Raw genomic sequence first — 13,928 nt, forward strand, 5'->3', positions numbered from 1 at the left:
ATCATGGTGTATTTATTTATTTTTTAGAGGATCCGTACCAAACCATGATTTATTTTCTGATCGAATGTTGGACAGGACATCATTCAGATAATTGTTTACATATTTTGCCTTTCGATATTGCACTATTACTTATTGTGTTTCCCATTAACATTTCAATAACTCTATGCTCTATTATACGGCCGATTTCTGTAAGTGCAGATGTAAACAGGTGGACAGTTGGAAGCTAAACAAAAAAGCCAGACGTTTAGTTTTATCTGCAGACAAAACAAAAAATGGAAATGAGGAACAAAGTGTTTTCAATGTCAGGCTGTTTCTATTCCTCAGTCGGAGTTGAAGACCACAGACTGCTTTACTTGCCCCTTAATTCCTAAATCTTAGATATAAGGGTACATTTCCCTGATTAGTCCTAATACTCCAGCGCTACCCAGAGAAAAACAGAGACCATGGAAAGTCAGAATGTTGTTTTGTCAACATCATAAAAGACTACAATCAGAGCAGTTACTTCAATCTACCATGAATGAATCATGTTGTCATTTAACTGAGGCTTAAAAGGCATCTGATCAAACTTGTCTTCCTGTTTTCAATGGGGCTCACAATGGTGCACTGATTGCCTCGGATGTGAAAACACAGGCCTGTAGTTTGTTGAGCTGAGTGAGAGTAAACAGATCTCTGCCTGAGCATAAGTATGTGTTCTAAAGTCAGCTGCTTCCACGTCATCGACATCAGGGGTTCCCAACCTTTATTGTGCCAAGGACCGGAAGATACATTCAAATGTTAACTGATTTTAATATTTACTCGCCACCAGCAGGTAGCAACAGAGGCTAATTGTATGTAACAGCCTGAACAAATACTAGAACAATATGCATCCAAAACATATTAACAACGTTTAAAAAATAACCGGTGTCGTTTTTTGGTTTTTCGGGAAAACCAAAAAACCGACCTTAAAACGGGAAAACGGATAAATCAACGTTTTGGTTTTGTTTGTATGATTTACGGATAATCATGGGAAAACAAGGAGAAGGCGCATTATGAAGGAGGTGTGTGTGTGTGTGTGTGTTAGGCATTTGTTTTCAGAAGATATTATGATAGTGACGTTCGTTCCGGTGCACGTCCGACAGCATTTAGCACTACATCGAGATTAAACTAATTTATTTTGGGAACACCCGCATATAGGCTATCTATGGAGTTAGCCAGATGTGTGTAAATTACTGTTCATGGTCATTTGAAAACAAATGCCAGTGTCGGACAGACACAAACACACCGAACACACAGAACTGAGCAGAGCACATACACACACACACACACACATATCATGCGCCTTGGTGACTGGACATCTCCTTCATAAAACTAATAAACGGGGGAGTAATCGGGCAGTTCGATGTGTGTAGAGAGGTGTGTGTGTGGTTAACACGTAGCAGCCTGCAGTCACTCTTAAGCTGTTCTGATGGAGGTAAACACAGCGAAGGCGGTGCGTAAAAAGGCACATCTTTACCCGCTGGTGCTTTACTTCTCAGAGGCGCAGTTACACGTCCCGCTGCCTCCTGATGCTGCAGCCATTTCATGAAGTGAAGGAGGTTTTCCTTCTATAAAACAGCTGCGGGCAGCAGATACCGTGAGAGTCACGGACATGAATTCATAGATCAAGGCAGACTGGTTTACTCTCCTGTTTTGCGAATCCGGTGCTTAAAGAAATAGCTCTACACCCCTGGCCGACATGTCCTGAAAATGAAGTCCGAGTTTGAAATATATCTCAAATAATGTATGCACTGCCATTTCCCCACATAAACATAACAGTCTGCAATTAAACGGTTGTCTCCTGTGCGCTCCTCTTCCTACTTGGCGCACCGGTAACTTTCTCGTGCGCACAAGAGGCTGAGACCAGGCTGATCCGCCGAATCCCTCGAACATCATAAAAGCCATTTTCAACGGTTTTCTGGTGAAAGTGTAACTAGGCTACTGGATGAAATAATATGACTGGTATAGGTGCAAAAATTAAACACTTTTTGAAAAACATATTATGATAAAATATTTTGATATGTTTATAATTCTGCAAATATTACGATAAACTCACAGCTATTTCGCGCCCCGGCAGTAACACCTCCACGGCCCGGTACCGGTCCGCGGACTGGGGGTTGGGAACCCCTGCTCTACATACAACGCCCGCGTTTGTTGTCAGATCAGAATCAGAACACCTTTATTAGTCCCACGGAGGGGACATGTGCGTCGTTACAGCAGGGAAAAGAGCCACAGACAGCTTCATGTTACATATGTGACATGCATTAAAAAAAAGTACTAAGTTATGATATAATACAAAATTACATAATTAAAAAAAATACACATCCTGTAACAGTTCTAAGGATTTAGCAGCCATGTATATATTAGTTATTAACGGCATTTATATATTGCACATAGTTTGTTGGTATTTAGCAGCAAGGGGTGATATAGTCTGTGTTGTGGGGGGGGGGGGGTCAACAGCTGCTCGATTATGGCAAAAATCATAATCTCGATTATTTGGGTCAATGATTGTAATTGCGATTATTAAATGCGATTATTCATTGACTTTGAAAACATCCATTTATTGTACATTAACACAAATACAAATCATAATTTGAACTTTTTAACTGTTGAATTATACGTTCAGGGTAATCAACTGAAAAACCAATATAAAATAAATTATACATTCATATCTACACTTAAATAAATAATATCAAAATAATAAATACCAATAAACAAGATCAACAAACATGTTGCAGTGCACTGTCACAACCTGAAAACTCCTTAACAGACAGCCATTAAAACATATTCAACATATTCCACTCACTCCACTGGGTCAATAATTGATATCACGATTATTAAAAACGATTATCCATTTACTTTGAAAACATCAATTTATTGGAGACATTTTCTTTGAACAGTTGATTACCCTGAACTTTAAGTATAATTCAACTGAAAAAAAAAAAAAAAAAAAAAGTAATAATAAAAAAATAATCGTTTTATTTCGATTACGTTGTTTTCGTAATCGTTGCAAGTCATAATCGCGATTTAAAATACGATTAACTGAGCAGCCCTAGGGTCAACTAGGGGCTGTGCTGATTGTAAAGTCTGACCGCTGCAGGAAGGAAGGACCTGCGGTATCTCTCCGTGAGTCAGCGGGGGTGTAGCAGCCTATCGCTGCACAGTGAGGACAGGGTGTCCTGGAGGGGGTGGGACACATTGTCCAGCAGGGAGGACAGCTTGGCTGCCATTCTCCTGTCTCCCACCACCTCCACAGTGTCCAGAGGACTCCCCAGGACAGAGCTGGCCTTCCTTACCAGTCTGTTCAGTCGCTTCCTGTCAGCAGCCGAGATGCTGACACCATAGAAAATGGCTGATGCCACAACAGAGTCATAAAATGTCTGAAGGAGTGACCCGAAAGACCTCAGTCTCCTCAGCAGAAAGAGTCTGCTCTGTCCCTTCTTGTACAGAGCAGCAGAATTATCAGATGATACCTTCATCTGTGAGATCAATTAGTGTGTCCTCAATAAGGGAAGTCATATCTAAAGAGTGATGCAGTTATGACGTAGCTTTAGCAGTCCCACCAAAAAGTTAGCATCACATGGTTCTTTTGATAAAAAGCAATGGATTTTACTATTGGATTTCAGAATATTGCATAAAATAAGCTCTGTGGCTAACACACATACTGACGCTTACACGTTTTGTTGAGCAGGATTATCTCCACATGTTAACGCCATTGTATGATTTTAGAAGCATCAATGCTATCTCCAGTAGTACAAAGCTAACGTTAGGCTATAAATAAACTACAGAACGGTCACATGACGCTAAGCTAAAGGCGGCTAATGTTAGCGTGTTGACGTTTAGTCGTCTCATTTAGACACTTGTTAGCATCTGACGTTTTAAAGCCACACATAAGCATTGGACACTCGCCAGTGGGGTATTTACTGATGTATTCAAACATTTAAAAATCTCTTCAGCTAGTGTTAACCACAGACCTTATTTTAAGGCTTCTTGTCAAACACGTTCACTAAACTTTGAGACAAAATGCTAACTCATTTCTGGGTGTTAGGACTCATTCCTGCACCATTTATGTACAGTTGATACAAACATAAGGGTAAATAAACATTGTTGAAGTAAGTACTTATCAAACTGAAATCTGAGAGATAAATTACAGTGTCATGGACAAGGAAATAAACTAAAATACTAGATGATTCAAACCTAGAAAAGGGTCGACAGACGTGCATCTTTTAAGTCAAATACAGACAAAAAACGTATTCCACAGTCTTATTTCTCATGAGCTGAACTTATCGCTCCATCTGGACAATCCTCTTTTCTTTTAGCTCAGCCTTTGTTTTCTTCTCAGGGATTTGCTCCAATCAAATCGCCTCTGTAATCCCGTTGCAAAATATGCTTATAAATGTGAATGCTGTTCCACCGTATTCAAACTCTTCATACCACACTTCCTCTCTTTCTCCTTTACCGTTTCATTCTCCCTCTCTGTAAGCTTGTCTAATGTCATGTCACTTGCATTAGACAGGCTTGGACATTTTCTCCCCCCCACCTCCTGTTTCTCCCCCTTTCTCTCTCTCTTTGTGGACTGGATGAACCACACGGGGCCAGCTTCACAGAATCACAATCACCATCCCTTTATTCGTCCCACAGAGGGGAAATGTACATTGTTACAGCAGGAAAGAGCCAAAGACAGCTTAATAATAATAAACGTCAGATCTGCCAACACTCTCACATCATTCAAACAATCCCTCAAATCTCACCTTTTCACTCTTGCCTCCAACTCCCAATCCCCTAACCCAGTGGTTCTCAAACTTTTTTTAATAATGTACCTCCTTTGAAAAAATAATTCAGCCAAGTACCAGCGCAAAAACAATTTGTTAAGGAAAAAATGCCTATATAAAGAGGTACAGCGCTGCACCATCAGTGTCTGATTTATTAAAACAACAACTTTGTAACTGAGAAACACTTAAATGCTACATTTCAAATGTTTACAATCCATCACTAAATTCATGGCAAACCAATTTTAACATCATGCAATAACACTAAGATGACATTAGCTGCATTGAACTGATCTTTTTAATACGTTGTATTTACAATGTAGTGAAACATGGGTTTGTGCTTCACTGAGGATCTTTGTCATTCTGACAGGAAGGCAAACTGCAGTTATTACACTTCATGGTTTGAAATATGTGTAACTGTTAATATAAAACCCACACTGCTCAAACTTCCTTACTTTTCCTAAAATTGGTATATTTATTTATTTTGGGGCGTGGGGAATGAAGAGATATAAAAGATATATGAGCATTTTATGAGCATGGGATTTTGACCCCTCATATAAACATATGCATAATGCTATACTTTGCAGCCACAAGCCGTTGCCAAGCAACGCTTATTGTTTAGGTCCTTTGATAAGCAGGCAGTCATATGATTAACTAGAACTAGCTAGATCTGATAGATTTGGACATAAACGCGAGTGAAGTATAACCGGCCGCGAGAGAGAGAGATCCGATCAGCTGCTGCTGACAGAGAACACGCAGCTCTGCATGATCACAGCTCCGCCGCTGTGACGGACCGGTGAGCGGAGCAAAATACAGTTAGACCTAACACACTTAGTTAGTTTATCTACTCTGGAACTAGCTAAAATAGTTATAAGAAATATATGTATTCTTTACTGTCGGGTCACTTATTATAGGTTCAGCGAGCTGCACGAGACTGACAGGCTGTCAGGAGAGGGAGAGGAAAAGAGAGCACCCCGTTTATTTTCCCCATTTTATTATCCAGAGTTTCTGTAAACCTTTGAATAAAGTAGTTAATCTACTATTAGTAGTTTGTTTAAATACATTACTAATGTTTTTTTTTTCATTAACATAAAATAAATCTCACATACCCACTGCAGTACTCCAACGTACCCCTAGGGGTCCGCGTACCCTCATTTGAGAACCACTGCTCTAACCCCTCGCCCTTATTCCACCTAGCTTAGGAAAAGCGATATATCCACTTCTACTGCCGCATGACAGTCATCGATTGAACCTGTCCTTGTGTATCTCCCCCTCCCCCTCTGTCGGGTGTTTAGGTGAGTGATGGAGACGAGAGAGTTGACCGTGGTCGCTGGCAGCTTTGTGGGTTTCCAGTTCCTCTTCTCGGTGGCCAGCCCTCACTTCTCCTGGATCATCACGCCGGGGTATGGACGTGTTCCTCTCAACAAACGCACAGAGTGGAACTCCAGGTGAGACACACACACATACATACCATGTATACGTCACTTCAGGGGACATTACATTGACTTGCATGCATTTCCTGGAGACTTATCCTAACCTTAACCATAACCAACACATGCCTAACCCTAACCAAGTCTTCACCCTAAAATTAATGATTCCCCTCAAGGGGATCTCCATTTTGTCCCCATAAGGGAGGCGAGTCCCCACACGTGACTGTAAACAGATTTAGGTCCCCACAAGTATAGTAATGCTAGGCCACACACATACACACACACACACACACACACACACACACACCTCTCTTTCACACTTTATATATGATTAGGGCATAACCGAAAGAACAAGATAGTGGATACAAGAGCCCGATAAACATTCCCGTTTGTCATCTTGCAATGTACTTATTTATATAAATAGTTATCACTGCAAAAACACGTTAATGTACAATATTTGATTTCATACTCTGTTCTTGTACATATCATATTCTATTTACATGTATATAGACTTTTTGCACTATTTTTTAAATTTGATTATATAGTAGCTTATGACAATAAAACCTTTGAATTGAATTTGAAGAGGCAGACATTTTTTTTTTCTCCGGAGGGTGGCTGGCATCTTCCTTAGGGATAACGTGAGAAGTTCAGTCATCCTGGAGGGACTCGGAGTCGATGGCAATGATAATGCCTGGCAATGATAACGCCTGGCAATGATAACGCCTGGCAATGATAACGCCTGGCAATGATAATGCCTGCTAATGATGCCACACCCAGGATCAGGTGGAGGGATTATAAGCAATCCATTTAAAGAATGAACTGCCAAAAATGTTTATTAAACCGTATGGAGAGCTTTGATTTAAGCAGTTTTTTTCAAGCACCTACATTTGATTGATTTTGCTAACTTATAACTGAACTGATAAGGCGATAAACCTCCTGTGAGCAGCCCAGCCCTTCGTATATTTTTCTGTATGTGTCCCTCGGAGAAAAAAGTTTGGACACCCCTGGATTGAATCTATATAAAAAGTGCATTTTTAAAGTTTTCTTTCGCTGCTCACTCGTACAGGAAGTGTTGCCACGACGCCCCCAGAATAGCACTTTTCCGTCACCTCTTTTTAAAGATGGCCCCTTGTGTGCCTCTGGACAACTCATCAACATTCCTCACAGCTGTACCGTGAAGCACTTTAAGAAACTCTCAGGGTGAAGTTCAGAGGCCAACAACAACTCGTAGTTACATAACATCTCTCACAGACGCTTAGTTATGAGCTCCTTTGTTAACAAAACTCCTTGCTGCTCCTCTGAAGCTCACTACCCCCTTGTTCCAGTCTTTGTCGTAAGCTATGCTAAACCGCTATCTCCAGCTTCATTGTTTGTCAATAGCACCAGTAATCAACCCACTTTACTATTGGAAATGGAGTTAATAAGCATATTTCCCAAAGTGTAAATGAAATTTCTCTGAGCTTTTCAACAAACGACAAAAAAAATGTGTAGCGTTTTAAACCATGGATGCAATGTGCTAACCATCTCGTAAACTTTGTCATGTTGGAACAGATATTTCACAAAATACTGTGTGTATTAATCACTAAACATACAGTATTTCACCTCTAGATTTTAGGGATTCACCGGCAGAAAGCATGCCCTAAATGTAAGATATAAAGACTCTCTGAGAAGCACTTTTCTTTCGGCCTCTAAAAATGACTCTTAGTTATTAGCCTCTCTCTCTCTCTCTCTCTCTCTCTCTCTCTCTCTCTCTCTCTCTCTCTCTCTCTCTCTCTCTCTCTCTCTCTCCAATATGTCTCTGTCCGCAATTCAATGTCTCTCTCTCTCTATCCTCAATTCAATGTATCTCTCTCTCTATCCTCAATTCAATATGTCTCTCTCTCTCTATCCTCAATTCAATGTCTCTCTCTCTCTCCTCTCAATTCAATATGTCTCTCTCTCTATCCTCAATTCAATGTCTCTCTCTCTCTCCTCTCAATTCAATATGTCTCTCTCTCTATCCTCAATTCAATATGTCTCTCTCCTCTCATTTCAATATGTCTCTCTCCTCTCATTTCAATATGTCTCTCTCTCTCTCCTCTCAATTCAATATGTCTCTCTCTCTCTCCTCTCAATTCAATATGTCTCTCCTCTCATTTCAATATGTCTCTCTCTCTCTCCTCTCAATTCAATATGTCTCTCTCTCTCTCTCCTCAATTCAATGTCTCTCACTCTCCCCAATTCAATTCAATATGTCTCTCTCTCTCTCCCCAATTCAATTAAATATGTCTCTCTCTCTCTCGTTGTGACTCAGCTTTCATTCATATAGCTCACAATTGCCTTTGTGTCCTTTTTTTGAAAGTATTGTGGACTGAAATGCAAAGGCCAGGCGCTGATGGTTTACTTCAGAGAGCACTTGCGTAACGCTGCTCTCAGTGTGTCAGTCTGATGTTTATGTAACAACGACTTAAGTGCAAGGAGAGCAGAGAGAAAGCTTTCCCAAAGAAAGAAAGAGAGAGTTAGGCGGTCTGGTATCGAGCGTGGCTGCATAATCTAAAAGACTGTTGTTGTGGTTGTTGTTGTCTGCACTCTTTTTTTAATCGTGCAATCAATGGTTTCTACAAGTGTATTTAGGAGGAACCTCTCAATGCAAACGAGAGAAACGGAGTCAGGATGTTTTATTTATCCCGGAGGATATTGGGTTTTGTGAGAGCTGCTTCATTTCACAACATTTCAACCAGGAGAGACGGTTTAGATGTGAGAATACATATTTATTGCCAGGAATACACAAATAAATTTAATTGAGTTTTGGCGATTAGGCCCCGTTGTGCAGGAGTATCATTCGGGAGGGGAGAACCGAGCCGATGAAACCCCCCGGGGTCTAGACACTGGTGGTGGTGAATGGATGGTTGGGGTTGGTCTGAAGGAGAGTGGCTTAGCTTGACCCTGGTGGTGGTGAATGGATAGCTGGGGTTGGTCTGAAGGGGAGTGGCTTAGCTTGACCCTGGTGGTGGTGAATGGATAGTTGGGGTCGGTCTGAAGGGGAGTGGCTTAGCTTGACCCTGGTGGTGGTGAATGGATAGTTGGGGTCGGTCTGAAGGGGAGGGGCTTAGCTTGACCCTGGTGGTGGTGAATGGATAGTTGGGGTCGGTCTGAAGGGGAGTGGCTTAGCTTGACCCTGGTGGTGGTGAATGGATAGTTGGGGTCGGTCTGAAGGGGAGGGGCTTAGCTTAACCCTGGTGGTGGTGAATGGATAGTTGGGGTCGGTCTGAAGGGGAGTGGCTTAGCTTGACCCTGGTGGTGGTGAATGGATAGTTGGGGTCGGTCTGAAGGGGAGTGGCTTAGCTTGACCCTGGTGGTGGTGGTGAATGGATAGTTGGGGTCGGTCTGAAGGGGAGTGGCTTAGCTTGACCCTGGTGGTGGTGGTGAATGGATAGTTGGGGTCGGTCTGAAGGGGAGTGGCTTAGCTTGACCCTGGTGGTGGTGGTGAATGGATAGTTGGGGTCGGTCTGAAAGGGAGTGGCTTAGCTTGACCCTGGTTGTGGTGAATGGATAGTTGGGGTCGGTCTGAAGGGGAGTGGCTTAGCTTGACCCTGGTTGTGGTGAATGGATAGTTGGGGTCGGTCTGAAGGGGAGTGGCTTAGCTTGACCCTGTTGGTGGTGAATGGATAGTTGGGGTCGGTCTGAAGGGGAGTGTCTTAGCTTGACCCTGTTGGTGGTGAATGGATAGTTGGGGTCGGTCTGAAGGAGAGTGGCTTAGCTTGACCCTGTTGGTGGTGAATGGATAGTTGGGGTCGGTCTGAAGGGGAGTGTCTTAGCTTGACCCTGTTGGTGGTGAATGGATAGTTGGGTCGATCTGAAGGAGAGTGGCTTAGCTTGACCCTGTTGGTGGTGAATGGATAGTTGGGTCGATCTGAAGGAGAGTGGCTTAGCTTGACCCTGGAGTCAGAGGGACAGGAGGTTAAAGGGGTAGAGGAGGGTTGCGTAGAGTCACCTGAAATGACAGCTGTCAGAGGGGAGAGCAGATTTAAAAGGATTAGCAGAGCGCTATGATAGGCTTGTGAGAATAGAGCGAAATGATTGGTTAAGCTGGGGAGTGACGCCCCCGATCACTTATTGAGAGTAGTAACATTGGAATATTAAATAAATGAGTAAAGAAGGTCTTCCTCGCTGAACTTGCGCTGAGCTTCATTAGTTATACAAACACCAAAAGTTAGAGTGTAATGTCCAATAAAAAATACAATTAATAATCAATAAACAAAATAAGTAAAAGATCAAATTGAATACAAATATTTATATAATTTAGGAAGTTTAAATAAAATGTCATATGAACCTTAGTAGTTAAAGTAATCACGTGCATTTGTTTATTTATATACAACATATCAAAATAACAACCGGAGAGTGGCAGCATGAGCGGTAACATAACCTACACACACACGGCTATATTAAAGTTTTTTCCCACTTCCTTTAGCCAAGTTCCTCCGAGTACGTTCCATTTTTAGACACTTCGCTCTGATTCAGCGGTAAAACTGGACTCATGCAGTCACTAAGGGTCTGAGGGTCAGAATCTGAATAATAATACCTTCACAGGGTGTCCGCGGGGTCTTAAAAAGTATTAAACGGCATTTCCCAAGGTATTACATTTTGTAGCTTGTTTTCAATAAGTATATAAATTGTCCAAAGAGGTTGTATTCTACAGTCTGCCTGAATGTAATCATTGCGTAGTGTGATTCTGTGTAGTTTATTTATGGCATCCCGTTGGATCTGACGTCATCTGAACAGGACATCGCACGCTCACTGCTTGATAGCATGCGAAGGTCCGTTTACGCCGGTTGTTAAACAACATCGTTATGGGGAAATGCAAGTTTGCGTCCAAATGGTTGGAAGACAAGGAGGAAGGACAATCAATACTGTATATAGTCAATGTGAGGTCAAATGTGTTGCCAAGGTAACCGGTTAAAACTCAAAATGGCGATGAGGTCTTAAAATGTATGGAAAGGGTCTTAAAAAAGGTCTTAAAAGGTTTTACATTTGACTTCAAGATTCCTGCATATACCCTGATTTATGCCTAAAAATAGCATAATAGGAGACCTTTAAGAAAAATATCAAAGAAAACTTGGTTTGGTTTCTATATTTGAAAATGTATTATCATTTTTTTGGTTTTTTTGGGGATCCAATATTCTAATATAAATTTGCTTTCAAATTCCCATCCCTAGTATATATTGCACAGTTATTAACGGCAAAGAGCCAGGGTCTTTCGGGGGTTGTTGTCCCCTCCAGAGGCGGCATGTTAACAGTTGAGGAACTTTGATTCTGGCATTGAGAGATAAGAGCCTCTGAGTATCTGCTCAGTGGCCCAGATAAACACTCCAAAGGTCAGAGATTTGCAGTGTATAGGATAAAGAGGGAGTCACCGTCACGTGGCATGGATAACATTAATGTGATCAATTACACATTACTCAACAAGAGAGAAAAAGCCCCCACCCATTCACAATTTTAAGGGATTATTGATCAAATCCACTGACTGTAAACTGAACTATAGATCTGTCATCATGTTTCCAATTGTTTTAATATGTTTTTTGTTTGTTTATTTGCAGGTTGGTGTCGACTGTGCACGCTCTGATCGTGGGTTTGTTCTGTCTGTACATCCTGTGGTTCGATCACGTGGTCAACGCCGATCCCGTCTGGTAAGAGGAACAGAAAGTTAATTTATAAACAAAATCTCCAAAATCACAGTAGTAGCAGAAATGAAATCTAGCTGATCATCAACTCCTACACATGACTATGTGATGTGGTTTTTTTTTAAAAATACACTTATAAGATAAAATAGGATAAGATTTACTTTATTGATCCCAATTTGGTAAATTTTGGGAATTGCATTGCACATAATGACAAATTTAAAAGAATTCTAAAATATAAACATCTCAAAATAGAAATAAAACGGTTTTATTAAGTCTGTATTAAAGAAATGGCAAAAGATTTGTATCTCACGTAAAATCCACTGAGAGTAGATGTGGCAGGATACGATCTCTTAAAGTGACAGTGCGCAATTACTGTTGCTATTTATTCATTTTTATTTTTTTACTTTCTTATTTGCCCTTGTTTGTTTGTTCACCATGTAAAGCGGCCTTGGGTCCCTTGAAAGGCGCTATACAAATTGAATCTATTATTATTGTTTTAAATGTTTAATATTAAGCTTTCAAAATTCAAAACTCAGTAAAAACATACTTTTCCATTATGATTACTGAACTTTTAATGTGCTTAAATTCAAAGGTTTGGACTTTAAATGTACATCTTTGAGGAAAAATATAGGGAAACTTTGAGAAAAATCACCTTGTCTCTTACAAGCGATGTCATACACTGTAATAAAGCAGGATAATGTGAGACATGCAAGCAAATACAACCCTCTAAACACTCTCTGAGACTGTGAACACCAACACATTATGCTTTGTCATTCTGGCAGGGTAAATAAAACATTTGTGAAAGCCTCAGGCGCTTTTTAGGAAGAACCTGTCTCTTCACATCTGCTTTTTCCAACCGGCAGCCATGACTAGCTCACAAGGGAATGGGGGAGGAAACAGATGACGATGGGAGGTTGGAGGTAGTGAAGCATCGTCACTTTAATACCTTTGGAGAGATGCAAGTGTATCTGATGTGTCAGCAAAGTCTCCGGAGAGTCGTACTCTGAGTGGATTTAGCCTCTGATTACTGTCTCCTCTCTGTCTTCCACTCTCGCTGCTATCTGCATCGATGAATCCTGCAAGAAAAGGGATTTAATGAGGAGACTCGAAAGTTAGCATTGCTAGGGCTCCCTCGACAAAGAAATTATGGGATTTTTACTTTGGATTTGGGGATATTGTAGGAAACTAGAGAATGCAATTCCTGAAGAAATTGCTAGTGGGAATGCTTTATGCTGAAAAGCTGACGCTGAATTGCTAATGCTGAAAAGTAATGTGTAAGAAGTGAGTGAAGAATTTAGATTGAAATGATACATGAACACTGGTAGCTTGAATGTGTGATAAGAGAAGAAAAGAAAGTAAAGAAGCTTGAAAAAGCAGTAGAATATTTGAACTGCAAACTATTGAACTAACTTGATGGCGTATTATCTGTCGCCATGGCAACGGTATTTGATGACACCACGCTTAGATATGTTGATGGCTGCATCGTTACCAAACCTGTGAAGTTTTGGGCTGTTTGGAATGAGAAAACCGTGTTTCATGGAGAGCATTGTGTTGCCATGGCAACGGCATTTGAAGAAATCTCAAAACTTTCCCGTAGATGTCTTCCCGGCTGGACTGTTAGCACACGTGAAGTTTTAGCACTTTTTGACAATTTTCATAGAAGTTATAGCAATATCGTGTTTTATTGCAAGGGATGCGTTGCCATGGCAACAGCTTTTGAGGAAAACTCACTAATGGCACATCGACATGTTGAGGGCTGGACCATTAAAGGTAGGGTATGTAAGTTTGAGAAACCGGCTCGAGATACACTTTTTGTTATATTCCATGGAATGCTCTTATCATCCCGATAGCAATGAATATCTTAAGTGCTTTGACAACAAATCCATAAAGAAATGTCATCTGTGGAAGCCGTAGTACTGTAACAAGCACAACCAATCATTTTAGCCGGCCCGGCTAAAATAACTGGATGGCCTACCTGCCTGTCAGCCTTCCATCTGTGCACAAATTTATCTCGTGCCCTCATTGGTCATGTGTGTGTTGGAGGAGGGGCTCTA

General features: G+C 41.1%; 1 protein-coding gene across 2 annotated transcripts in view; it reads left to right on the forward strand.

Annotated features, from left to right (window-relative positions):
- The window catches only part of tlcd4b (TLC domain containing 4b), a 59,676-nt gene that overhangs the window by 7,278 nt on the left and 38,470 nt on the right, over nucleotides 1-13,928 (forward strand). For both annotated transcript variants that reach the window (XM_034218398.1, XM_034218397.1), the window contains 2 exons: nucleotides 6,080-6,232; nucleotides 11,791-11,880. In XM_034218398.1, coding sequence (XP_034074289.1) covers nucleotides 6,087-6,232; nucleotides 11,791-11,880 — 236 coding nt within the window. In that variant the 5' untranslated portion in view covers nucleotides 6,080-6,086. The remainder of the gene's footprint in view (nucleotides 1-6,079; nucleotides 6,233-11,790; nucleotides 11,881-13,928) is intronic.

Source organism: Gymnodraco acuticeps, unplaced genomic scaffold (genome assembly GCF_902827175.1).
Source record: "Gymnodraco acuticeps unplaced genomic scaffold, fGymAcu1.1, whole genome shotgun sequence".
In the NCBI taxonomy this organism is placed as follows: Eukaryota; Metazoa; Chordata; class Actinopteri; order Perciformes; family Bathydraconidae; genus Gymnodraco; species Gymnodraco acuticeps.